The following is a 25962-nucleotide window of genomic DNA, read 5'->3' as shown; positions in this document are numbered from 1 at the left end:
CTTCACCACCAATGACTGGGCTTCCATGCGAGACCTGTGTGCCCTGCTGCGCTGTTTCAAGTACTCCACCAACATGGCCAGTGGCGATGATGCCGTTATCAGCGTTACAATACCACTTCTATGTCTCCTTGAGAAAACACTTAGGGCGATGATGAAGAGGATGTGGCCCAGGACGAGGAGGAGGAAGAGGGGTCATCTCTAACACTTTCAGGCCAGTCTTTTAGAAGTGGCTCAGAGGGAGGTTTTTTGCAACAGCAGAGGCCAGGTACAAATTTGGCCAGCCAGGGCCCACTACTGATGGACGAGGAGGAGGAGGATGAGGAGGAGGATGGGGATAAAGCATGTTCACAGCGGGGTGGCTCCCAACGCAGCTCGGGCCCATCACTGGTGCGTGGCTTGGGGGATACGGAGGATGCAGACGATACGCCTCCCACAGAGGACAGCTTGTCCTTACCTCTGGGCAGCCTGGCACACATGAGCGACTACATACTGCAGTGCCTGCGCAACGAGTTGCCCACATTTTAACATGTGCTGACTACTGGGTGGCCACCCTGCTTGATCCCCGTTACAAAGACAATGTGCCGTCCTTAATTCTCTCACTGGAGCGTGATCAGAAGATGCACGACTACAAGCGCACGCTGGTAGACACGCTCCTGAGAGCATTCCCGAATGACGCCGGGGGACAAGTAGAAGCACAAGGCGAAGGCAGGGGAGGAGGAAGAGGTCGCCAACGCAGCTGTGTCAGCGCCAGCACCTCAGAAGGCAGGGTTAGCATGGCCGACATGTGGATAAGCTTTGTCACCTCGCCGCAACAACCAGCCCTAACTGCTGATATGGAGCGTGTTAGCAGGAGGCAGCATTTGAACAACATGGTGGAACAGTACCTGTGCACACGCCTACACGTACTGACTGATGGTTCTGCCCCATTCAACTTCTGGGTCTCCAAATTGTCCACATGGCCAGAGCTTGCCCTGTATGCCTTGGAGGTGCTGGCCTGCCCTGCAGCCAGTATACTCTCTGAACGTGTATTTAGCACGGCAGGAGGCGTCATTACAGACAGACGCAGGCGCCTGTCCACAGCCATTGTGGACAAGCTCACGTTCATTAAAATGAACCAGGCCTGGATCCCACAAGACTTGTCTGTACCTTGTGCAGAATAGACAGTTCTAACAGCCTTAACCATCCATCCTTGTACTCAAGAGCACTTATTCCTTTTTTTAAATTTTTTTTATATGTCCCAATATTTTGGGGGATACCCCTATTTAAAAATGCAAAATAACACACATCTGTGTTGGCTACCTATTCCTCCTTCGCCGCCGCTTCCACCTAGACCGCCACGTGAGCCTACACCGCCACATCCACCCATTTACCACCTCCTCAACCTCTTCCTCCTACATCATTCCTAATTTTTATTTTTTAAGGTCTTTTATGTTTTTTTAATTCATTTCCCTATCCACATTTGTTTGCAGAGCTTTTGCCATGCTCTTAAGCACATTTTGCTGCCTTTTGCAGCCCTCTAGCTCTTTCCAGGGCTATTTTAGAGTCATTTTAGTGGCCAAAAGTTCGGGTCCCCATTGATTTCAATGGGGTTCGGGTTCAAGTTCGGGTCAAGTTCGGGTCCTGAACCCAAACTTTTTTTTCAAGTTCTGCCAAACCTGCCAAACCCGAACATCCAGGTGTCCGCTCAACTCTATTTACACATTGAAAAACGTTTTGAAAAAAATTATGTTTTTGTGTTTTTTTCATTTTCTGAAAGTAAATATTTTTTTGGGGTGATTGTCTTAGGTAGGATCTCATTTTTTGATGAAAGAAATGATGGTTTAATTGGTTCCATTTTGGGGCATATACGAATTTTTGATCGCTTGGTATTACACTTTTTGTGATGTAAGGTGATATAAAATGGCTCTTTTGTCACATTTTCAATTTTATTTTTTACGACGTTCACCAGATGGGTTGGATAACATGCTATTTTTATAGAGCAGTTTGTTACGGACACAGTGACTAATACAGCATATGTGCATATTTTTTTTTTTATTTAACACAATTAAAGCATATTTTTTTTAAATCATATTTTTGTGTTTCCATTTTCTGAAAGCCATCTTTTTTTTCTTTTTTGGGATTATTGTCTTAGGGAGGATATCATTTTTTCCGAGATGAGATGATGGTTTGATTGGTGCCATTTTGAGGCACATACTGTATGACTTTTTGATCGCTTGGTATTACACTTTTTGTGATGTAAGGTGATAAAAAATTGCTTTTTTTGCACTTTTTATTTATGACGTTCACTAGATGGGTTAGCTCATGTGATATTTTTATACAGTAGGTTGTTACGGAAGCGGCACATATGGGGTACATCTGACTCTTTTGATCACTTTTTATACCATTTTGTGGGAAGTGTGGTGTGCAAAATTGCAATTCCATCATAGTTTTTCTTCTTTTTTATGCCGTTCACCGCGTGGTAAAAGTACGTGATCCTTTTATAGATCAGGTCTTTACTGATGCGGCAATTCCAAACATGTTTATCGTTGTTTATTTTTAACTAATTATATGTGCGGATATAGGAAGAATTTAATATTTTTTCACTTTTGTCACTTTTTTTTACACTTTTTTGACTCAGACCCACTTGGTTTTTTAAGATCCAGTGGGTCGGATGCCTCTTCAATACACTGCAATACACTGTATAGTGTACTGCAGTGTTTTGTCCTTCACATTAAGCCTAATCAGGCTCAATCCGGATGCCTGTGAAGGTGTCCGGTTGCCATGGTAACCATAGGGACGCTGCCACAGCAGAGCAGCGGCACGATGGTTAGCCCCTTCTATACAGCGGTCCCTAAGGACCATGGCATGGAAGGGGTTATGTCTGCAGTTTGAAGCAGACTGTCAGCTGTATGTTACAGCTGACAGCAGAGGTCGCACTACATTTTTTCCAAAGAGGAAGAGGAGGAGGAGGAGTACAAATTTTGCGGTAATTCATATATATAATGCATAGGCCCACATAACATTATGAAGCTGATATTTCTGCAGGGAACCATTGCTAGTCTCCCATGCAGAAATAAATGTAGACAATTTTACATTTATCCACCATCATACACTAAACATAAGACGACTGCTGCTATACACAGCGCCCACCTGACGCTGCCATACACAGCGCCCACCTGACACTACTATATACATATTACACACACAGTTCTACCACATACCCACTACACAGATAGTTTACTATATACACATTGCACACACAGCTCTGATACATAGATAGAACTACTGTGTGCACATTACACACAGAAAACTGTACAATAGACTGGTTACACTGGCATAACCCTGCTTTATACACACCTTCCATACATAAAGTACCTCTGCATTCTCCACCAGCACAGTCCTACACATAGCCTGTGTTCCCCTAACTCCTCCCACCCACACACACACACACACAGCTGATCACATATCTGTGACATCACCACAGGTCCTGTAACCACAATGTAGTCTAGAGCTGCTCCTGGTGAGAGAGATGACAGTAGGGGCGGAGCTTCTCGGGAGAGGGGCGGGGTTTCATGTGTGCCCGGACCTGGTGGCTCCTAATACAGCGCTACTGACTAGAAAAAGAACATGTGTAAAAATATGCATGAGTTGTTTTCCAGGGAGTAAAATGGCCTGAATTTGTGTAAAAATATATTGTTTTTTTTTTACAAGGTTGTCCATATCCTTTAACCCTTTCTACCCTGGGCCAGTTTTCACCCTCCTGCCCAGGCCATTTTTTGCAAATCTGACATGTGTCACTTTATGTGGTAATAATGTTCTGCCCAGCAGAGTTTGAGAATCATTACAGATCACATCTGACTCAGTTTGGGTATTTCTGTAGTGATTAGTGTGGTTATAGCACCATCTAGCGGTGTTAAGTTGTATTACACTTTGTTTTTCCTGTTACAAAGACTACTGCATTATGGGAGTGCAAAGCATCCTGGGAAAGAGAAGCCTCCAGTCTCCAGGATACATCAGCAGAGCTGTTCTTTTGCATATCTCCTTCTCAAACTCCACGATCCTTGTAAAATCATATCTGGTTAGAGATCTACCTTTGCTTCAGGTATATTATGTTATGCAGAGCTGTTCAGTCAGTTGTAATTGTTACTCAGGGAGTTGTTACTGCTTTTAGTTAGACATGTAGTACTATGTTAGGCATGTTACCATGTCCTTCAGTGTTATGCAAATGTTACAGTACATGCTATTCTATATGTTATACTTATACATCTTGAGGGCAGCTCAGTCCTTTGAATCCAGAGGGAAAAAAGCAGTCTGGTTTGAGAGCTGCACTTATGCAAGCAGACTAACAACGTGAGTTTGTGAGCGTTCGTGTGATGTGATCGAGCTGACATGTGGGACAAGTTATTAAAGTGGAAGGATCGAATGAAAGGGCCAATTAAAGACGAATTTTAGAAATTTAAGTCCCTGTCACCTATGCAGAGCAGGGGTTTTTCATCGGCAAAAATGGGTTAATGTCACCCACCAATGGAACAGACAATTTTTAAAAATTTCGGGCCCTGTCAACTATGTGGAGCAGGGGTTTATTCACGGCAAAACTGTGTTCATGTCACCCACCAATTCAACAGACAATTTTTACAAAAAATAAGGTCCCAGTCACCTATGCAGAGCAGGGGTTTGTATACGGCAAAATTGGTAAAATGTCACCTGACAATGGAACAATCGATTTTTTGCAAATTAGGTCCCTGTCACCTATGCAGAGCAGGGGTTTATTCACTGCAAAAATTATAAAATGTCACCCATGAATGTAACAGACGAATTAGTGAAATGTATTTCCTTGTTCACTAGGTAGAGCAGGGGTATATCACAGCCAACAATAGGTGAATTTTACACGACAATGTGACAGAAAAATTTGTGAAATTTATTAACCTGTCTACTAGGTGGAGCAGGGGTATATCACAGCCAAAAATTGGTGAATTTCACCCGACAATGTAACAGACAAATTAGTGAAATTTATTAACCTGTCCACGAGGTAGAGCAGGGGTATATCACAGCCAAAAATTTGGGATATGTAACCCAACAATGTATCAGACAAATTAGTGAAATGACTTAAAATAAACTAAAATACGTAAAAAAAAATAATACAAATCTTGATCTATGAGGTGGAGGTACATATGGAGTAGGAGGATGAGGACGTAGCGGTGTAGGTGGAAGCATCAGTGGAAGAGGACGAGGTAGCCAACACTAGTTTTGTTTTTGTTTTTTATTTTATTGTTTGTTTAAATTAGGGTACACCCCAAAAGAGTGGGAAATATCAAAAATACAACAATGAGCAATTGCGCTGTAGTATAACAATGGCTGGGTATGGTCGGTATACATGTCTATTCTGCACAAGATACGGATAAGTCCTGTCGGATCCATGCCTGGTTCATTTTATTGAACGTGAGCTTGTCCACATTGGCTGTGGACAGGCGGCTGTGCTTGTCTGTAATAACTCCCCCTGCCGTACTATTCACACGTTCAGACAATAAACTGGCTGCAGGGCAGACCAGCATCTCCAAGGCGTAAAGGGCAAGCTCAGGCCATGTTCCCAATTTGGAGACCCAGAAGTTTAAGGGGGCAGACCCATCATCCAGTACGTGTAGGCGTGTGCACACATACTGCTCCACCATGTTGCTGAAATGCTGCCTCCTGCTAAGATGTTTCATATTAGCTGGTGGTGCTGGTTGTTGTGGCGTGCTGACAAAGCATTTCCACATTTGGGCCATGCTAACCCTGCCTTCTGAGGTGCTGGTGGTGCCCCAGCTGCATTGGCGACCTCTTCCTCGTCCTCTGCCTTCACCTTGTGCTTCCACTGTGCCCCCCCGCTGTAGCAGCGCGTCTATCAATGAGCGCTTGTACTCGTGCATCTTATGATCACGCTCCAGTGACGGAATTAAGGATGGTTGTAACGGGGATCCAACAGTGTGGCCACCCAGTAATCAGCACAAGTTAGAATGTGGCCAACTCAGCGTCTTTGCGGAGAAACTGCAGCATGTAATCGCTCATGTGTGCAAGGCTGCCCAGAGGCAATGAAAAGCTGTCCTCTGTGGGAGGTGTATCGTCTGTGTCCTCTGTATCTCCCCAGCCACGCACCAGTGATGGACATGAGCTGGGTCTGGGTGCCACCCTGCTGTGAACGCGGTTCCCCTTTCTCCATCTTCTCCTCCTCATACTCCACCTCCTCATCCTTTAGAACTGTGCCCTGGCTGGACAATTGTGTACCTGGTGTTTGTGGGTGCAGGAACCCACCCTCGGAGCCACTTGTGAATGACTGGCCTGAAACCCTACGAAATGATCCCTTTTTCCTCCACCTCCTGTGCCACATCCTGCATAGAAGTGGTATAGTAACGCTGAGAACGGCATCATCGGCACTGGCCATGTTGGTGGAGTACTCGAAACAGCGCAACAAGGCACACTGGTCTCGCATGGAGGCCCAGTCATTGGTGGTGAAGTTGTGCTGTTCCGCAGAGCGACTCATCCGTGTGTGCTGCAGCTGAAACTCCACTATCGCCTGCTGCTGCTCGCACAGTCTGGCCAGCATGTGCAAGGTGTAGTTCCACCTTGTGTGCACGTCGCATATGAAGTGGTGAGCGGGAAGGCCAAAGTTACACTGCAGCGCTGACAGGCGAGCAGCAGCAGGGTGAGAACGCCAAAAGTGCACACAGATGGCCCGCACTTTATGCAGCAGCTCTGACATATCGGGGTAATTTTTAAGGAACCTCTGCACCACCAAATTCAGCGCCAGGCAAGGGATGTGCGTCAAACCGGCTAGTCCCAGAGCTGCTACGAGATTTCGCCCATTATCGCACACCACCAGGCCGGGCTTGAGGCTCACTGGCACCAACCACTCATTGGTCTGTTACATGCCCGTCCACAGCTCCTGCACGATGTGGGGTTTGTCCCCCAAACTGATACGTTTTAAAACTGCCTGCTGTCGTTTACCCCTGGCTGTGCTTAAGTTGGTGGTGAAGGTGTTACGCTCACCGGATGAGGAGGCAGTAGAGGATGAGGAAGCGGAGTAGAAGGAGGAAGCAACAGGAGGCAAACTGAAGCACCCTGCAATCCTCGGTGGTGGAAGGACATGCGCTAAACTGCTATCCGCCTCAGGCCCAGCCGCCACTGCATTTACCCAGTGTGCTGTAAGGGAGATATAATGTCCCTGACCGTGCTTACTGGTCCACGTATCCATAGTCAGGTGGACCTTGCCACAGATGGCGTTGCGCAGTGCACACCTGATTTTGTCCCCCACTTTGACAGCATTTCAAAGGCTAGTAATTTTGAAATGCTGGCATTCAGGGCCAGGGATTGCGGGTGGGTAGGGGGGTACTTCCTCTTTCTCTTCAGTTTTTGGGAGATAGAGAGTTGAACACGTCCATGGGACATTGTGGAGATGCTTGGTGACCCAGGTGGTGGCGTTGCTGGCAGATCCTCTGTTTGCGGGATGGCAGGTGCCACTGTCACTCCAGAGGTGGATGAAGAGGCCGAGACTGCAGTAGAGGAGGAAGCAGGAGGAGCCAGAGACCTTTCTTGGTTTTTGAGGTGTCTACTCCACTGCAGCTTGTGCTTTGCACTTAGATGCCTGGTCATGCAGGTTGTGCTCAGGTTGAGAACGTTTATGCCACGCTTCAGGGTCTGATTGCACAGCGTGCAAATCACTCGTGTCTTGTCGTCAGCACATTGTCTGAAGAACTGCCACGCCAGGGAACTCCTTGGAGCTGGCTTTGGTGTGCTCGGTCCCTTGCTGCGGTGGGCAGTAGCAGGCATACTGTCTAGGGGACGGCCGCTCCACTTTTGCACCCTGCTCCCTCTTCTGCTGTGCTGGTGACTCTGTGCGACCACCGCCTCTTCCTCCGAAATACACAGATCACTCGCATGACCTTGATTCCATGTGGGGTCGAGGACCTCATCGTCCTCTACATCATCTTCCACCCAGTCTTCTCCCCTGCCCTCCTTGTCGGTCTGCACACTGCAGAAAGCCACAGCAGTTGGCACCTCTGTTTCGTCATCATCCGAGACGTGCTGCGGTAGTCCTCCCATGTACTCTACCTGAAACATAAGTGGTTAGGCATCGGTGCACTCAATCTCTTCCACTTCTGGGGCAGGGCTATGTGGATGGCCCTGGGAAACCCTGCTAATTTAGCTAATATATAGTGCTATAATCATTTTTTTTTTATAGTCATTTTTTTTATAGTTATAAAATTTACAGTATTAAAAAAAATACTATAGCACTATATTAGCTAAATTGCAGTTTATATGTGTATTTTACGAATATTCGCTATATTGCTATAACTTTGCTTTTTAGAATATTACGAATATTCTAAAAAACAAAGTTATAGCAAAATAGCGAATATTCGTAAAATACACAGACTGTAATTTAGCTAATATAGTGCTATAATCTTTTTTTTATAGTCTAATTTTTTTGCCTATTTTGAACTTCCATTTTGGAAAAAATTACGCTATAAAAAAAAATACTATAGCACTATATTAGCTAAATTGCAGTCTCTATGTGTATTTTACGAATATTCGCTATAACTTCGTTTTTTAGAATATTACAAATATTCAAAAAAATAAGTTATAGCAATATAATGAATATTTGTAAAATACACATATTAGCCATAGCCATAGCCAACCAATACAAAAGTTGCTTTTTACAGTAAAAAGAAAATCGCAATACGTGAATAATTAAATCGCATATTATTCTCGATAAATAGAATAATGACGAATATTCGATTTCGAAGAATATAAGACAAATATTCAATAGAAAATTCGCAAAATATCGCAAAATCGAATATGGCACCTCCCACTCATCACTAGTGAGGAGTTAGATCTCTTGGTGAAGTGGCTTGGAAGCGAGTCTGCTGAACACGCCAAAAGAATCGGAGACATTAACATAAACTATCCGGGCAAAGGCCTAAAGATGGTGTGGGAAAGACTTGATGAGTGTTATGGGTCAATAAAAGCTATCGAAAATGCTTTATATAAGAGTATTGATAATTTTTCCAGAATAGTGGGTAGGGGTTACCAGAAGCTCAGGGAACTCAGCGACTTGTTGATAGAGGTACAGGTTGCTCAGGCAGAAGGAGATCTGCCGGGGCTAGCATTCCTGGACACCGCCAGAGGTGTCAATTCGATTGTCCAAAAACTCCCTTATCTACAAGAGAACTGGATCATGCATGGTTCCCATTATAAACAGGTTTGCAATGTACCATTTCCCCCCTTTTGTAGACTTTATCGCTTAACAGGCAAGGATCAGAAATGATCCCAGTTTTGACTTTACATTGTCATGTCCCACTACCCCTGGTGTCAAACCTCATAAAACACCAGTGGCAGTCCACAAAACTAATGACGCATCCACAGATTCTCCTTAGAGGCTGTTTAGATCTTCTCAAGAAGAGAACATACCCAAAGATATTACCAAACAATGCCCCCTGCACAAGAAACCACATTCTCTACTAAAATACAGAGCCTTCAGGGAGAAGTCTTTAGAGGACCGCAAAGAATTCCCTAAAGAAAACAACATCTGCTTCAGGTGCTGCACTACAACATCGCACTTTGCCAGGAACTGTAAGGTCAGCGTGACATGCACAGAAAGCGGTAGCACAGAACACAACACGGCTTTACACCCTAGACCACCCTCTTGGGTATCACCCCAAGCAGAGGAGCATGACGGAAAGCAGATAGGTGCTGACATAGACACCGCAGTAGTCACTTCTCACTGTACAGAGATCTGTAAAGGACTTGCAGGAGGGAAGTCCTGCTAAAAAATCTGCCTTGTCAGAGTTTATCCTGTCGGCCATCGAGATAAGGCGATTAAGGTATATGCAATCTTAGATGATCAAAGCAACAGGTCTTTAGCTAAATCCACTTTCTTCGACACCTTCAACATAGTAGGGCCCGGTTCTCCCTACTTCTTAAGGACATGTTCTGGTATCATTGAGACGGCGAGGAGGAAAGCAACTGGGTACAAGGTAGAGTCCATAGATGGTCTGACCTGCTCGTCACTGCCAACCATACTGGAGTGCAATCACATACCTAACAACCAGTCTGAGATACCTACACCAGAGGTAGCGGCATATCACCCCCACCTGAGGCATATAGCTCACCTGATACCAGAACTGGACCCAAAAGCACCAATAGTCTTACTCCTTGGAAGAGACATACTACGAGTTCAAAAGGCTAGAGGACAGATAAATGGGCCCCAAAATGCTCCATACGCCCAGAGACTTGACTTAGGATGGGCCATCATAGGCGATGTCTGTCTAGGAGGAGCACAAAAGCCGACCTCAGTCAACAGTATGCTCACCAACACACTTGAAAATGGACGTCCTTCCCTATTCCAGCCATGTCACAGTACCGTATATATTCGTTTTTAGATTATTCGTCATTTTTTTCCATCGGAAGTTATGATTCCTCCCTGCTTAAGTTGCTTGTCAAGCAACTTAAACAGGGAGGAATCATGACTTCAGATGGAAAAAAATTACGAATGTTCTGAAAAACGAATATATACGGTAGCACTATCTTCTATAGTGCTATATATTCGTTTTTGACTCACGCTTGTATTGATCACGTAATATTCGCATATTACGCAATCATTACCTTGCTGATTTTTCGAGTAATATAAAAAGATGAATATTCGAAGAACGAATATATAGAAATATATATAGTGTTATATATTCGTTTTTTTAGAATATTCGTCATTGTCAAGCAACTTAAGCAGGGAGGAATCATGACTTCAGATGGAAAAAAATGCTGAATATAAAAAAAAATATATATATAGCACTATATCGTGCTATATATTCGTTTTTGACCCACACCTGTATTGATCTCATAATATTCGCATATTACGCGATCATTACCTTGCCGATTTTTCGAGAAATAAAATTTTTGAATATTACGAATATTTGAATTCGCGAATATTCGATGAATATGCTACTAAATATTTGCGAAATATCCCGAATTCGAATATTACCCCTTCTGCTCATCACTATCAAGGAATAGTAAAATACAAGTCAAAAAGCTCAGTCGCACCTTTACCATTTAAACCCCGGAGACAACGCTTACCTAACAACAAGGAACTTGTCTACAGTTGATTCATCTCCCTCAAGCACAAACTTCAGAGGACACTAGAGACGAAAGAACATTTATTTACCTTCATGGAAAGAATATTCCAGAACAACTATGCAGAAATGGCATCTGCTCTCTTAGACTCTGAGGAGTGTTGGTACTTACCTATATTCGGCGTGCATCATCCTAAAAAACCTTCACAGATAAGAGCAGTATTCGACTCGAGGGCCAGGTACGAAGGCGTCTCGCTAAATGATGTCTTACTGTCTGGTTTTGACCTCAAGAGCAGACTTCTGGAAGTACTTCTACGCTTCCGCAAAGATTCCGTAGCATTTATAGCCGACATACAACAGATGTTCCACTGCTTCCTCGTCAAGGAAGAACAGAGAAACTACTTTAGGTTCTTCTGGTACGGCAATAACGACCCCAATGAAGACATTGTAGAGTATTGAATGAGAGTGCACATCTGGAGAAACAGTCCTTCCCCTGCAGTCACTATCTATGGTCTCATACATTCAGCCGTAGAGGGTGAAGCAAAGTATGGGTAAGATGTCAGATCCTTTGTGGAAAAAGATTTCTATGTGGACGACTGTTTGAAATCCATACCCACAAACGAGACCGCAATCAGTCTCTTAAAAAGAGCTCAAGAAATGCTCGCTCTATATAATCTGAGGTTGCACAAAATCGCCTCCAACAGCCGTGAGTTATTGGAGGCCTTCTCACCCCAAGACTATTCAAATGATCTAAAGGACTTGGATCTTAGCACTGACTCCCTTCCCATGCAGCGGAGCTTCGGTTTGCTCTGGGATTTAAAGGCAGACACATTCACCTTCCGAATCAGCAAGGAAGAAAAGCCCTTCACACACAGAGGAGTCCTGTCCACCATAAACAGCTTATATGATCCTATGGGATTCGCAGCGCCTGTTACTATCCAAGGCACTATGATGTTAAGAGACTTCGCCACAGAGACTTCTGATTGGGATGATCCGCTTCCCATGGAGAAAAAGGACCTGTGGACAGGTTGGAAGAAGTCTCTCGAAAGCTTTGACCAGCCTTCACGTGGCACGACCCTATACTTCCATGCCTTCAACTGAAGTCAAGTTGCAAAGACTATATATCTTCGGCGATGCTTCAGTCAAGGCAATTGCTGCATAGCATACCTAAAGACCTTTGATGTCAAAGAACAATGCCATATGAGACGGACCAAACTGGCGCCACTTCGCGAACACACGATTCCCAGACTGGAGCTCTGCACTGCTATGCTTGCAGTGGAGTTGGCTGAACCTTTAACAACAGGAATGAATCTGTAAATTAAGGAAGTTGATTTTTACATGGTAGTCCTAGGATATATTTGCAACAAAATCCAGACGCTTTTGTTGACGTCTCTGTCAGCAATCAGGTGCTAAGGATCAGGAGATCCACTTGTCCTAAACAGTGGCACTACGTGCCTACACAGCATGATCCTGCGGACCACGCGACTAGGTCCATGTCACCAAGCCACCTTAAGGACACAACATGGTTTACGGGTCCTGCATTCCTGTACCGTTCAACGTCTTGCAGTATCGGATCCGACACGTTTGGATTGGTAGACCCAGATCCCGATGAAGAAATCCGACCTGAAGTATCTATTCTACGTACAGTGACTTCTGACCACCAACTAAAATCTCATAATTTCGGCAGGTTTTCCACCTGGATGCCGCTCGTTCGTGCTATAGCCTGTCTATTTCATATAGCTCAGTCTTACAAATCTACATTACCTGTGAGACAGAAACCCTGCAATGGTTGGCATCACTGCAAGCACGCCTATACCGCTGCTAATTTGGAAAAGTCCAAAAACATAATAATTGGCACTATACAACATGAGTGTTAGGCCTCATGCACACGACAGTATTTTTTCACGGTCCGCAAAACGGGGTTCCGTTGTTCCGTGATCAGTTTCGGTTTTTGTTTCCCGTGTGTCTGCCTTGATTTTTGGAGGCTCACCAGACATGAAAAGTGAAAAAAAAATCTAAGTCAAGTTTGCCTTGCAAATGATAGGAAAAAAACGGACACGGACGCGGGTGACAATCTTGTGTGCCTCCGTGTTTTTTCATGGACCCATTGACTTGAATGGGTCCGCGAACCATTGTCCGTGAAAAAAATAGGACAGGTCATATTTTTTTGACGGACTGGAAACACGGATCACGGACGCGGATGACAAACAGTGCATTATCTGAGTTTTCAACGGACCCATTGAAAGTCAATGGGTCTGCAGAAAATCACGGAAAACAGAACAACGGACACGGAACACAACAACGGTCGTGTGCATGAGGCCTAATGCTAAGGAAATAGACTACCTCGGCAAAGGTCAAACAATCTCCAAGGATAGAGCTTTGAAGAAGCTTGATCCCATCATTGACCAAAATTGGTTGCTAAGAATAGGAGGCCATCTTCAAGAAGCCAAAGTGGAATGAGTGGAGAAACATCCTGTTATAATTCCCGGACATCATCACATTACGACCTTGCTCGTGCGACATCACCACGTTCAAGTGAAACACCTGGGCCAATTGTTTACCGAAGGGAATTTACGAGCTGCCGGACTATGGATAGTTGGAGCAAAGAGCAAAGAGGTGTGTGAGCAAGCTCATCTTCAACTGTGTTACCTGTTGCAAACTTCGTGGCATGTTCCAGAACCCAAAGATGGCCAGTCTTCCAACCGAGAGACTCAGTACAGAGCCTCCTTTCACCAATGTTGGTCTGGATGTATTCGGTCCTTGGTCAGTGGCTACATGGCACACTAGAGGTATTCACGCCAGTGTAAAGTGCTGTGCCGTCATGTTTACTTGTATGTCCAGCAGAGCTGTCCATATAGAAGTGATCGAATCCATGGACACATCGAGTTTCATAAATGCACTTTGACAGTTTATTGCCATTAGAGGGCCCGTGAAGCATATTCGTTCTGACAGAGGCACAAATTTTGTTGGGGCAGTGAAAGAACTTTAAATTCCTTCCAACTTAGACACTGCCAACGTGGAAAGATACTTAAATTAGCAAGGATGCACCTGGACCTATAATCCACCTCATTCTTCTCACATGGGTGGTATCTGGGAAAGGATGATAGGGATAGCAAGAAAAATCTTGGATTCAATCTTCTTTCAATTAGGGAGTACGAGATTCACATATGAAAGTTGGACCACATTCTCACACAAGTCTCAGCCATCTGCAAGGCCATTGACTACCCTTTCCAGTGACCCTGAAGATTTGACTATCCTTATCCTCGCCATGTTACTCACACAGAAGACCATCACCCCGAATGCTCCTCTTGGAGATTTTAATGACAAAGACCTCTATAGATGACAATGGAGGCAGGTGCAAAGTCTTTCTAATGCCTTCTGGGACAGGTGGAGGAAGCAGTATATCTCTACTTTACAACCAAGAAGGAAGTGGCAAACTTAACAAGCCGAACATAAGACCTGGGGATGTAATGCTCATGAAAGACAGCCAGTCACATCGGAATGAGTGGCCATTGGGCCTCATCACCAACACATTCCCAAGCAAAGATGGGAACGTACGCAAGGCCGAGGTTAAGGTTTGGAAGCTTGGCTAGTGAAAGCTATTCCTTAGGCCAGTAGCAGAACTTGTTTTGTTGTTTTCACCTGAGGGACCTAGTTGTGGCGTCTCTTGACGCCAGACGGGGAGTGTTCTGCCCAGCAGAGTTTAAGAATCATTACAGATCACGTCTGCCTCAGTTTTGGTATTTCTGTAGTGATTAGTGTGGTTATATCACCATCTAGTGGTGTTAAGTTGTATCACACTTTGTGTTTCCTGTTACAAAGACTACTGCATTGTGGAAGTGCAAAGCATCCTGGGAAAGAGAAGCCTCCAGTTTCCAGGACACATCAGCAGAGCTGTCCTTTTGCATATCTCCTTCTCAAACACCACCATCCCTGTAAAAGCATATCTGGTGAGAGATCTACCTTTGTTTCAGGGATATTTTGTTATGCGGAGCTGTTCAGTCAGTTGTAATTGTTACTACTGTTAGTTAGACATAAAGTGCTATGTTAGGCAGCCACTTTACCATGTGCTTCAGTGCTATGCAAATGTTACAGTAGATGCTATTTTATAAGATATACTTATACATGTTATTTGTATTCTTGTAGTTTTACCAAACAGTCCTGTTTTACCAATAAACAAGTTAGACTACAAAAAACAGTCCTCCTATTTGGAAGACAGGAATGGTTTATGCTGAATGTCAGACTGCACACTGTGAACGTGTATGAAGACAGAACACATAACTTTGGAACACTTTTACTTATCCAAGCCATTCTGAGATGGTTTTCTTGTGACACATTGCACTTCATGATAGTCATAAACTTGAGTCAATATATTTCACCTTTATTTATGAAAAAATCCCACATTTACCAAAAATTTCGAAAAATTCACAATTTCCAAAATTTCAATTTTTCTGCTTTTTAAACAGAAAGTGATACCTAATAAAAATAGTTATTACTTAACATTCCCCTTATGTCTAATTTATATTTGGATCATTTTGCAAATGTCATTTAATTTTTTAGGAGGTTAGAAGGCTTAGAAGTTTACAAGCAATTCTTAAAATCTTTAAGATAATTTCCAAAACCCACTTTTTAAGGACCAGTACAGGTCTGAAGTCACTTTGAGGCTTAAATATTGAAACCCCCCATAAATGACCCCATTGTAGAAACTACACCCCTAAAGTTACTCAAAACTGATTTTACAAACTTTGGTAACCCTTTAGGTGTTCCACAAGAATTAAAGGAAAATGGAGATGAAATTTCTAAATTTCACTTTTTTGGCAGATCCTCCATTAATTTTTTTCTTTAACACATCGAGCATTAAAAGCCAAACAAAACTCAATATTTATTACCCTGATTCTGTGGTTTACAGAAACACCCCACATGTGTTGGTAAACTATTGTACGGGCACACAACAGGGAGCAGAAGAAAAGGAGTGCCATATAGTTTTTGGAAGGCAGATTTTGCTGGACTGGTTTTTAGATGCCATGTCCCATTTGACGACCTCCTGATGCACCCTTACAGTAGAAACTCCCAAAAAGTGACCCCATTTTGGAAACTAGGGGATGCGGTGCCAGTTTTATTGGTAATATTTTGGGGTACATATGATTTTAAATTGCTCTACATTATGTTTTTTGTGAGGCAAGGTAACCAAAAAATGGCTGTTTTGGCACCATTTTTATAACATTCATCTGACAAGGTAGATCATGTGATATTTTTATAGAGCAGGTTGTTACGGACACAATGATATCAAATATGTCTACTTTCTTTGTTTCAGTTTTACATAATAAAGCATTTAAAAAATAATTATGTATTTGTGTCTCCATTTTCTGAACGCCATTTTTTTTTTTTTTTCTTGTGCAAGGACTCTTTTTTGCAGGAAGAGTTGACGTTTTTATTGGTAACATTTTTGGGTACATATGATCTTTTGATCATTCATTATTACACTTTATGGTGCAAGGTGACCAAAAAATTGGTTGTTTTTGGCACAGTTTTTATTTATTTATTTTTACAGCATTCACCTGAAGGGTCAGGTCATGTGAAATTTTTTAGAGCAGATTGTTACGGATGTGGCAATACCTAATATGTATACTTTTTCTTATTTATTTAAGTTTTACACAATAATAGCATTATTGAAACAAAAAAAAAAATGATGCTTTAGTGTCTCCATAGTCTGAGAGCCATAGCTTTTTTATTTTTTGACCAATTGTATTAGTTAGGATCTCATTTTTTCAGGGATGAGGTGACGGTTTGATTGGTACTATTTTTGGGGGCATACACATTTTTGATCGCCTGGTGTTGCAATTTCTGTGATTTAAGGTGGAAAAAAATTGCTTTTTTTGGCACTGTTTTTATTTTTAGTTTTTTAATCTGTTCAGCTGATGGGTAAGTTCATGTGATATTTTTATAGAGCTGGTTGTTATGGACACGGCGATACTTAATACGTGTATGTTTACTTTTTTATTTATTTCACTTTAACACAATAATAGCATTTTTTAAACAAAAAAATGATGTTTTAATGACTCCATGTTCTGAGAGCTATAGTTTTTTAAATTGTTTGAGCGATTTTCATATGTAGGGGCTAATTTTTTGCTGGAGGAGGTGACGTTTTTATTGGTACCATTTGTGGGACATACACCATTCTGATCACTTGGTGTTACACTTTTTGTGATGTAAGATGACAAAAATTGCTTTTTTTTGTTTCTTGTTTTTTTATGGTGTTTGTCGGACGGGGTGGATCATGTGATATATTTATAGAGCCAGTCATTACAGATGCGGTGATACGTGATACGTGATAAGTATGTTTTTCCTTTTTTTTCTATTTTTTATTTTAAAATCAGGGGAAAGGGGTGTTTTTTTTTTGCACCTTCTATGCCGTGGATAGCACTGACCACGGAATAGAAGGGGTTAATCTGCCGGCATCGGCTTTTACAGCAAAGCCAGCGGATACAGAAGGGGCCCGGCTATCAGGGACAAGATATTATTGACCTCTGCTCAGAATAGGTCAACATTAGAATGGCGAGGGGTTCTACTCCCTTCATCCCACCGCTACAAAGGAGAAAATGTATCGTATATACTCGAGTATAAGACGAGTTTTTTGGCACATATTTTTGTGCTCAAAAAGCCCCCTCGTCTTATACTCGAGTCTAGGTCTGTATTATGGCAACTTACATTGCCATAATACAGACCAACAGTGGCGTAGCTATAGGGGTCGCAATTGCGACTGGGCCCCTAAGTCAGGGGGGCCCACGGGGCCCCCCAGGAGATAATGAGTAAAGCCCTGGATTATTTATTTGGATATCTTACTTTGTTTTAGCTCCGGTAATAGCAGGCAGTGCGGGGGCGGCGCTCACTCACTGACGTCACGCGCCTGCGCCGCCTAGTGGGAGAAGCAGGCGCATGACGTCAGTGAGTGAGCGCCGCCCGCCCGCACTGCCTGCTATTACCGGAGCTAAGACAAAGTAAGATATCCAAATAATCAGAGTAAAGAGCCCAATTAGCAATGATTAAAGTTAAAGTAGTTACTGATTATTTTATAAATATACTGCTGTGAGCGTCGGGGAGGGGGATCTGTGGATGGCACTGTTTAGGGGGGATCTGTGGATGGCACTGTTTAGGGGGGAGATCTGTGGATGGCTCCCTGTATTTAATGCAGAGTGTGTGTGTGTATATAATGCAGGGAGTCAGAGTCAGACTCCCATCAATCTGAGTCACCCTCTTGCAGATGTGTGTATATAATGTAGAGTGTGTGCATTATATACACATACACTCTGCATTATAGCTGCATTTCCCACCCTAGTCTTATACTCGAGTCAATAATTTTTCCCATTTTTTCGGGGTAAAATTATGGGCCTCGGCTTATATTCGGGTCGGCTTATACTCGAGTATATACGGTAGGTAATTTTGAAGCGGAAGCTTCGTTACCTCTTCAGAAAGCTGATCGACAGGGATCCCAAGAGTTGGACCCCCGTCGATCTGATACTAATGACCCATTCTGAGCATATGCCAATATTTTCACACTGCTCAACCCTTTTAAAGTTTAAAAAAAAATAATGCTTTTCTATGTTTTTTTATTTCTTTTTCAGGAAAGCCCTTTGATAATCTGACCAGTATAAATGCTGCTGTAGCCAATATAATTGTGTCTGTACTGCTGAGTAAAAGATTTGATTATGAGGATCCGACCATACTACGGCTTATTGGTTTAGTCAGTGAGAATGTAAAACTTCTAAGCAGCCCCTCGGTCATGGTGAGTATATTTTACTGGATTTTAATCTGTCTGTCTGTCCATATCATCTGTCTGTCTCTATCTCTCTCTATCTATATTACTGTATCTAATTTGCATGTCATTTCATTGGAGAAACTTACAAGGCAACCGATTATCCACAACATTTTCTGATTCAAATTCAATGCATAAAACTAATTTTTTTTCTTTGTATTTCATTTATGTTGTAGCTATACAATTGTTATCCGTTTCTTGGAAAATATCTTCCCGGAGCTCACAAAACAATTTTTGAAAACATTAGGACGTTTCATGACTTTATAAGAAAGACATTTACAAAACAGAAGAAAGAACTGGATGTAAATGACCAGAGAAACCTCATTGATGCCTTCTTAGCCAAGCAACAAGAGGTATGATGAATGTCTAATCTCTTTATATAAAAAAAGAAATAAAATGAATGCAAAATTAAAAATGTTAATCATTTAATTTCACAATATATTTGATTCATTATGCAAATAACATGACAGAGCTAAAAGACCTAGGAGGAAATTCATTGCTCCATTTAAACCTTAGAAGGCTTAAAAAAAAGTAGCAAAACTCCAGTTTTTCTGCAAGCGCTGCATTTTTATATTTGTGTTAGCGGACACATTACTGAAGCAGACCGTGTTTTTCATAAAAAATTTTAGTGCAATAATTGTTGAACCAGTGATATTAAACGCATAGTCCAAAGACATTTCACCACAAACGCTACATTATTCCCAAAGTAAATGTTAATACTACAGGGAGTGCAGAATTATTAGGCAAGTTGTATTTTTGAGGATTAATTTTATTATTGAACAACAACCATGTTCTCAATGAACCCAAAAAACTCATTAATATCAAAGCTGAATATTTTTGGAAGTAGTTTTTAGTTTGTTTTTAGTTTTAGCTATTTTAGGGGGATATCTGTGTGTGCAGGTGACTATTACTGTGCATAATTATTAGGCAACTTAACAAAAAACAAATATATACCCATTTCAATTATTTATTTTTACCAGTGAAACCAATATAACATCTCAACATTCACAAATATACATTTCTGACATTCAAAAACAAAACAAAAACAAATCAGTGACCAATATAGCCACCTTTCTTTGCAAGGACACTGAAAAGCCTGCCATCCATGGATTCTGTCAGTGTTTTGATCTGTTCACCATCAACATTGCGTGCAGCAGCAACCACAGCCTCCCAGACACTGTTCAGAGAGGTGTACTGTTTTCCCTTCTTGTAAATCTCACATTTGATGATGGACCACAGGTTCTCAATGGGGTTCAGATCAGGTGAACAAGGAGGCCATGTCATTAGATTTTCTTCTTTTATACCCTTTCTTGCCAGCCACGCTGTGGAGTACTTGGACGCGTGTGATGGAGCATTGTCCTGCATGAAAATCATGTTTTTCTTGAAGGATGCAGACTTCTTCCTGTACCACTGCTTGAAGAAGGTGTCTTCCAGAAACTGGCAGTAGGACTGGGAGTTGAGCTTGACTCCATCCTCAACCCGAAAAGGCCCCACAAGCTCATCTTTGATACCAGCCCAAACCAGTACTCCACCTCCACCTTGCTGGCGTCTGAGTCGGACTGGAGCTCTCTGCCCTTTACCAATCCAGCCACGGGCCCATCCATCTGGCCCATCAAGACTCACTCTCATTTCATTAGTCCATAAAACCTTAGAAAAATCAGTCTTGAGATATTTCTTGGCCCAGTCTTGACGTTTCAGCTTGTGTGTCTTGTTCAGTGGTGGTCGTCTTTCAGCCTTTCTTACCTTGGCCATGTCTCTGAGTATATTGCACACCTTGTGCTTTTGGGCACTCCAGTGATGTTGCAGCTCTGAAATATGGCCAAACTGGTGGCAAGTGGCATCTTGGCAGCTGCACGCTTGACTTTTCTCAGTTCATGGGCAGTTATTTTGCGCCTTGGTTTTTCCACACGCTTCTTGCGACCCTGTTGACTATTTTGAATGAAACGCTTGATTGTTCGATGATCACGCTTCAGAAGCTTTGCAATTTTAAGAGTGCTGCATCCCTCTGCAAGATATCTCACTATTTTTGACTTTTCTGAGCCTGTCAAGTCCTTCTTTTGACCCATTTTGCCAAAGGAAAGGAAGTTGCCTAATAATTATGCACACCTAATATAGGGTGTTGATGTCATTAGACCACACCCCTTCTCATTACAGAGATGCACATCACCTAATATGCTTAATTAGTAGTAGGCTTTCGAGCCTATACAGCTTGGAGTAAGACAACATGCATAAAGAGGATGATGTGGTCAAAATACTCATTTGCCTAATAATTCTGCACGCAGTGTAATATACAGTGTGTTTGTAGCAGGGGATGGACATTTAATTGTGCCTCTGTTTTACATAACAGAAAACACAATTCAAATTTTGCTAGTACCTTTTAATAATCTGTGTGTACCAAACCCATGCTTTTTCATTGATTGTAAACCCTTAACTTTTAATTTACAAAAAATACGTGACTTTTCATTTACAGTCCTCATAATTAGTGTTGAGTATTGTTGAGTGAGCCCGAACTGAAAAGTTCGGGTCTGTACCAAACTTTGCGAGTTGGGGTACCCAGACCCGAATGGAACTTTTCCGCAAAAGTTTGGGTTCAAGTTCGGGCATTTAATAAAGCTTGTTGAAAGGCTGCAGGGCAGCCAATGAACAAGCTTTTAACCCCTTAAGGACCTCCGCCATATATGTATGGCGGAGGTCCATTCACCACACATGGCGCCCACTCACACGTGCAGCGGCCACCATTACCCCAGGGTTTCTACAAATTTGAATAGCAGAGACCAGCGGCATATGTATGTGATCAGCCATAAAGCTGATCGCATACATCTTACCCTTCAGATGCCGTGGTCAAATGTGAGATCTGAGATCGGGGAACCTGTTACATCGCTGAAATACACCGAAGCCTCAAGCAGGCTTCGGTGCCTTTTTCAGGAATATACAAATACAGGCCACTAGGTGGCAGCATTGTATTGTTATATTCCAAATGAAGTGTTCAATGATGGCTATTTAGCCATCAATGAACACTATGGGCAATCAAATGATTGCCAGTTATTGTCACCTAAGGGGACTTAAAAAAAGGAATTTTTTTTTTATTTTTACAAATATAAAAAAATTAAATAAAAATAAAAGTTCAAATCACGCCCCTTTCTTTAAAATAAAAATACTTAACCAATAAAAAAAATAAACATCATGGGCATCGCCGCATGTGTAAATGCCCATACAATTAAGATATAACAATATTAATGGCATACGGAAAATGGCGTAACAAGAAAAAAATAAAAACAGCCAATTTGCCATCTTTTGTCACTTCAACTACCTAATTTTTTTAAATAAAAAGTGATCAAAAAGTCGCACACACTTCAAATTGGTATCACTGAAAAGAACAGATCGTCCCACAAAAAATTAGCCCTCACACAGCCCCGTTCACATAACTACAACAAAGTTATAAGGGGTAGAATATTGTTATAAACATTTTTTTTTTTTTTGCACCCCTGACACAGAAATATAATAATTAATCTGGCTGTTAATTCTGTGGGTGACTTATAACGATTTTTTGTGGGTGAAATGCACCATCTTTGTACCTCTGACACAAAAATATTATATTTAATCCTTCTGTTAGTTCGGTGGGTGACATATACCCATTTTTGGTGTGAGGTACACCTGCACTGCATACGTGACAGGAAAATTAATATAGTTAATCCGTCTGTTAGATCGGTGGGTGGGGGTGATCACAGACATGTGCAGCCGCCTGTCCACAGCCAACATGGACAAGCTCACGTTCATTAAAATGAACCAGGCATGGGTCCCACAGGACTTGTCCATACCTTTTGCTGATTAGACAAGTATACTAACCGCACTCAGCCATTGTTATACTCCAGCGCACTTTCTCTTTGCGTTCTCTTTTCCATTTCCCAATGTTTTGGGACCTTCCCAAATTTATAAAAAAATAAATAAATACAAAAACAGTGTTGGCTACCTCCTGCACCGCCGCTTCCACCTACACAGCCACGTCCACCGCCTCCACTTTGACCTCAGACTCCTAGTTCAAGATTTTTATTTTAAATTTTTTTCTATTCTATGTTATTTTAAGTCATTTCCCTATCCACATTTGTTTGCAAGGCAATTGTCCTGCTCTTCCCCCCATTTTGCTTCCTTTTGCAGCCCTCTAGCCCTTGCCCCTTACTACGACTATTTTACAGCCATTTTAGTGCACCAAAGTTCGGGACCCTAAGTTCGGCCGAACCCGAACATCCATGGGTCCGCTTATCCCTAGTGTTGAGCAAATCGAAGTTAACGAAGTGGACTTTGATCATAATTTCAGGAAAAACTTGATTCTCACAAAGCTATATTTCCTCATGGTTCGTGGTAACGAATGAATTTTTTCCTGAAATGGCAGTAGAAAACTAAACAAAACAAAAAAAAATTACCTCATCAATTTGCTCGTGGAGAGGCTGTCACGGCCATCTTGATTGAAGAAAATCCGCCAAATTTCGCGCTGTCGTGGGACATCACCATGTCATCACACTGGCTGACACAGTGATGTCATCAGTAGAGATGTCCCGAATAGTTCGCCGGCGAATAGTTCCCGGCAAACATAGCTTGTTCGTGTTCGGCGCAGCGGGCGAACATATGCGATGTTCGGTCCGCCCCCTATACATCATCATTGAGTAAACTTTGACCCTGTTCCTCACAGTCAACAGACACATTCCAGCCAATCAGCAGCAGACCCTCCCTCCCAGACCCTCCCACCTCCTGGACAGCATCCATTTTAGATTCATTCGGAAGCTGCATTCTCAGTGAGAGGAGGGACAGTACTGCTGCTGCTGATTCAATAGGGAAAGCGTTAGCTATGGCAGTGTTCTGTGTCCACAGACTCATCTGCTGTAAGGACAGCGTCCTGACAGCACCCCAAAAAGCCCTTTTCAGGGCTGGTACATCAGTCTGCTTTCTTTTTTTTTTTTTATATATATATATATATATATTGCAGTTGCCTGCCCGTGTGTGAGAGGCTGCAGGCTCAGTCACAGACAGTACTGTGTGCACACCATTCATACAGAGTGTGACAGAAAATACCTCGCAGATAAAAAAAAATTATATTTAATATTTTTCTGTGATATAATCACAGTTGCAAGCCCGTGTGTGTCAGGCCCACACAGACTGTATTGTGGCCACTGGCTAGTGGCTAGACCTCCACTTATACCGTTACAGGGTGTCACTCACTCACAAATACCTCGCAGATAAAAAAAAATTCTATTTTGATCTTTTTCTGTGATATAATCACAGTTGCAAGCCAGTGTGTGTCAGGCCCACACAGACTGTACTGTGCCCACTGCCCACCACTTATATAGGGTGGCACAGTACCTTGCACGCATAGTAACACTTATCTAATAAAAAATGACAGGCAGAGGCAGGCCACCCCGCAGGGGCCGTCATGGTCGTGGTGCTGTGATTTCCACTGGCCCTGGAATAATGCCCAGTGTTCAGAGGCCACTTACCCTGAACCCAAAGAATTTGGAGAAAATAGTTGACTGGCTTACACAGGACACTTCAACAGCTTCCGCTAAGAACCTTGATGCACCATCCTCCTCCAGCTCAGCTTTGGTCACCTGCTCTCAAGTTACCACTCTCCTGCCCGATGCTACCACCACCACTACCACCACAGCCACCACCACCACCACCACAGCCACCACCACCACCACTACCACCACAGCCGCTTCACTTGTTCCCTCAGAGGAGTTATTTACACATCAGTTGGATGAAATTAGTGATGCACAACCATTATTGCCAGAGGATGGAGATAACAGGGATATGTCTCAGTCAGGCAGCATTACACACATGGACGTACAGTGTGATGATGATGATGATGATGTTGTACCCGCTGCTGCTTCCTTTGCTGAGGTGTCAGATACAAGTGAAGTGGTTGATGATGACGATGTGTCCGTGGATGCCACGTGGGTGCCTGCTCGAAGAGAAGAAGAAGAGGGGGAAAGTTCAGAAGGGGAGACAGAGAGAAGGAGGAGACGAGTTGGAAGCAGGGGGAGGTCGTCGCAAGGAGCTTATGGCAGAGTCAGACAGCATGTATCGGCACCCGGGGTCAGCCAGACAGCACGCCAATCAACGCATGCTGTTGCCACCACCAGAATGCCGTCATTGCAAAGCTCAGCAGTGTGGCATTTTTTTTGTGTGTCTGCCTCAGACAACAGCGATGCCATTTGCAACCTGTGCCAAAAGAAACTGAGTCGTGGGAAATCCAACACCCACCTAGGTACAACTGCTTTGCGAAGGCACATGATCGCACATCACAAACGCCTATGGGATCAACACATGATGACGAGTAGAAGCAGCACACAAGCTCAAAGCCACCATCCTCCTCCTGGTCCAGCATCTTCAGCCACGTCAACCACTGCTGTCCTCCTTGCCCCCTCTCAACCACCCGCCACTCCGCCTCTCACCTTCAGCAATTCCATCTCATCTGCCCACAGTCAGGTGTCTGTAAAGGAAATGTTTGAGCGTAGGAAGCCAATGTCACAGAGTCACCCCCTTGCCCGGCGTCTGACAGCTAGCTTGACGGAACTCTTAGCCCGCCAGCTTTTACCATACCAGCTGGTGGAGTCTGAGGCCTTCAAAAAATTTGTCGCTATTGCCACCACAGTGGAAGGTACCTGGACAAATTTTTTTTTCAAAAAAGGCAATCCCAAACCTCTACTCAGTGATTGAAAAGGAAGTCATGGCATCTCTGGCATACAGTGTTGGGGCAAGGGTCCATCTGACCACTGATACCTGGTCTGCAAAGCACGGTCAGGGCAGGTATATCACCTACACGGCGCATTGGGTCAACCTGCTGATGGCTGCCAAGCATGGAATGCGTGGCTCTGCAGCGGAGTTGGTGACTCCGCCACGACTTGCAGGCAGGCCTACTGCCACCTCCTCTACTCCTACTCCATCCTCTTCGATAACCTCCTCGGCTGAGTCCTCTTCTGCTGCGGGGTCTGGCTGCACATCAACTGAATCCCCCCAGCTCCCTAGGGGCTATTCCACATCCCGGATACGACAGTGTCACGCTGTCTTGGGGTTGACTTG

At 43.1% G+C, this 25962-nt stretch overlaps 1 protein-coding gene across 4 annotated transcripts in view; it reads left to right on the top strand.

Annotated features, from left to right (window-relative positions):
* Positions 1–25962, top strand: part of LOC120997250 (cytochrome P450 2K6-like) — a 127801-nt gene that overhangs the window by 76602 nt on the left and 25237 nt on the right. For all 4 annotated transcript variants that reach the window (XM_040427257.1, XM_040427256.1, XM_040427259.1 and 1 more), the window contains exons 5-6: positions 18698–18858; positions 19065–19241. In XM_040427257.1, the coding sequence (XP_040283191.1) occupies positions 18698–18858; positions 19065–19241 (338 nt within the window). The remainder of the gene's footprint in view (positions 1–18697; positions 18859–19064; positions 19242–25962) is intronic.

This window comes from Bufo bufo, chromosome 4, assembly GCF_905171765.1.
Source record: "Bufo bufo chromosome 4, aBufBuf1.1, whole genome shotgun sequence".
In the NCBI taxonomy this organism is placed as follows: domain Eukaryota; kingdom Metazoa; phylum Chordata; class Amphibia; order Anura; family Bufonidae; genus Bufo; species Bufo bufo.
This window is presented reverse-complemented; position numbering and strand designations above follow the sequence as displayed.